We start from the raw sequence: 2047 nt of genomic DNA, 5'->3' as shown, positions 1-2047 counted from the left end.
GTAGCTGTCCTGCTGAGAAGGGGACCCAGTAGAGGCAGACAAAGGGAATCACATCGTTATCTGATGGTATACTCCTTATCTTTATTCTTTTCTAGCTAAACTATAACTAAGGAAGAAAGAAGTGCAAAGGACAGAAACCCAAGATGTTGGTGCTCTCTAATGACACAGCCCTGAATTCACTCCTTTCCAAACTGCTTCAAGACTACCTGGAGCAGAAAAATAGCTCTGCACCTTCCCAGGTCAGAAGTGCCAGCCACAACCTGGAAATAATCTACGTGCTGCTGATGATCGGCCTCTTTGGCTTCTTCACAGTGGGAGTCATGCTGACCAACATCCGCGCCAGGAGGCTGGAGGACTCCCAGGACCCCTACACCACCTACATCGCCACAGACATTTGGCACAAGAAGGACAGGCAGTATTTTCAAGCCAAGCTCATAGAAAATTACAGGCTGTGCTGTGTCTTGGAAAACCAGCTGGCCGTGGAGCAGCCAAGCCTGCAGATTCCTGAGGCAAAGTCTTCCTAGCAAAATGGAAGAAAGGACTGCACTTTGCACAGGGACATCCCCACTGATACTTGGTACAAACCAGACTAGCTGCTTGCCCATCTGCACAGCCACAGGCACTGGCCTCAGTCAGGCTGAATAACGGTGAATTGATGGTGAAGCTGATGGGTCTGTGATGACCCTGGTGCTGCAAAAGGGCCTGGCCACCAGGACCTTGTTGCAGTCTCTGTAAGGTCAAGGAGGGAGAGGCCACAAGAAGGGAGTATCATGGACTTACCAGCTTCATGTAGCGATTAAAGCAAATGTTGGCGTTGCCAGTGTGAACGCTTGCAGTAGTCCATGTAGTTAAAACCAAACTGGATCAAATACAAGCTAGAAGCGTTAACTGCCAAGTGTTGTTTAAGCAATAATCTTCAAGCAAGACCAGCTTCTTCTAAGAATAAGTAACTGAAATATTCTATTTGAATTTTTGTTCAGCATATAATAATCATTTTGCAAATTGTACAATGCTGCGGATTACCTACTTCTTTCAGAATCATGCACCTTCTTCAGATAAAATTTTAGAAAAAGATTTCCGTTTTTTTTTCTGAGAACTGTTCCTCTGGAAAAATGTAGACTTAAGAGGGAAACTTTTTGGTGACTATCCCTAATTCCTAGCAGGTACTTCAGATGGGTCTTGCCAGCTACTTTTAGTTTTCCTTCTCATGCATGGAAGTTGATCTTGGCAACAATACCCACCCCTGTACAAAGATTCAGAAGCCACATGCAGGTGTGTGATGTTTCAAGGGTTTCAGTCACATTTAATTATTGCACAAGACCTAAGTGTTAGTTCTTGGTTGGAAAGTGAATCTCCACTCTGTGAAGAGCGGCTCCACAAAGTGTCTGATATTTGATCACTGACACAACTTAGGTCTGTGCTTAACTTAAAGCCCGTGAGCAGCCTCCAGGAGCAGCCTCCCTTGGTGTAGCTGTTTATCTATTGCAGTATCCAACACGAGGTCTGTGCTGGCAAGATTCTCCTACTTTGGCCTCCTTTACTCCCTCCTTCGGCAGGTCATGTCTGCCGAGTTGTGGGGGGATGGTGGCAGCTGAACTCAGCTTCTGCAGCAGCAGCTATCATCTGTCTCTGTTAAAAGAGAGAAATACTGCTCCCCTGGACATTGTGTTGCTCAAAATAACAATCTCACCAGCTTGAAGCCTGTTTTCTAGTTTGAGATCAAAGAAGGAATGGTCTGGGAAGGAGGGTGGTTTTTTTTATTTCTGCTTTGCAGATACACATCCCGTTTTTAGCTACTGGAGAGGAAAGAGAAGTGGGAAAGGCTTGAAAGAAAGTTGTGCAGAGCAGCTGCTTCAAAGGCAAGGCGATGGCAGATTCTACCCAAGTATATGGACAGGCAGGTGATACCAGTCACAGCATATCCCTTTTCCATGCATAGGTACTTCTTCAGGATCGCACTTTCATTAAAATAATATTTCAACCATGTTTATGTTCCCAGGATACTTAAGACAATTAAAAATGCAGGATGTTTTTTTTTTAGAGACTT

The 2047-nt window shown here is 44.8% G+C and overlaps 1 protein-coding gene across 1 annotated transcript; it reads left to right on the top strand.

The window, feature by feature from the left end:
• Positions 1-143: 143 nt before the first annotated feature.
• On the top strand, positions 144-524 carry KCNE1 (potassium voltage-gated channel, Isk-related family, member 1). The gene has a single exon (XM_009870377.1). It carries the CDS (start codon positions 144-146, stop codon positions 522-524), a length of 381 nt encoding a protein of 126 aa, XP_009868679.1.
• The last annotated feature ends 1523 nt before the right edge of the window (positions 525-2047 follow it).

This window comes from Apaloderma vittatum, unplaced genomic scaffold (genome assembly GCF_000703405.1).
Source record: "Apaloderma vittatum isolate BGI_N311 unplaced genomic scaffold, ASM70340v1 scaffold10105, whole genome shotgun sequence".
Lineage (NCBI taxonomy): Eukaryota > Metazoa > Chordata > Aves > Trogoniformes > Trogonidae > Apaloderma > Apaloderma vittatum.
This window is presented reverse-complemented; position numbering and strand designations above follow the sequence as displayed.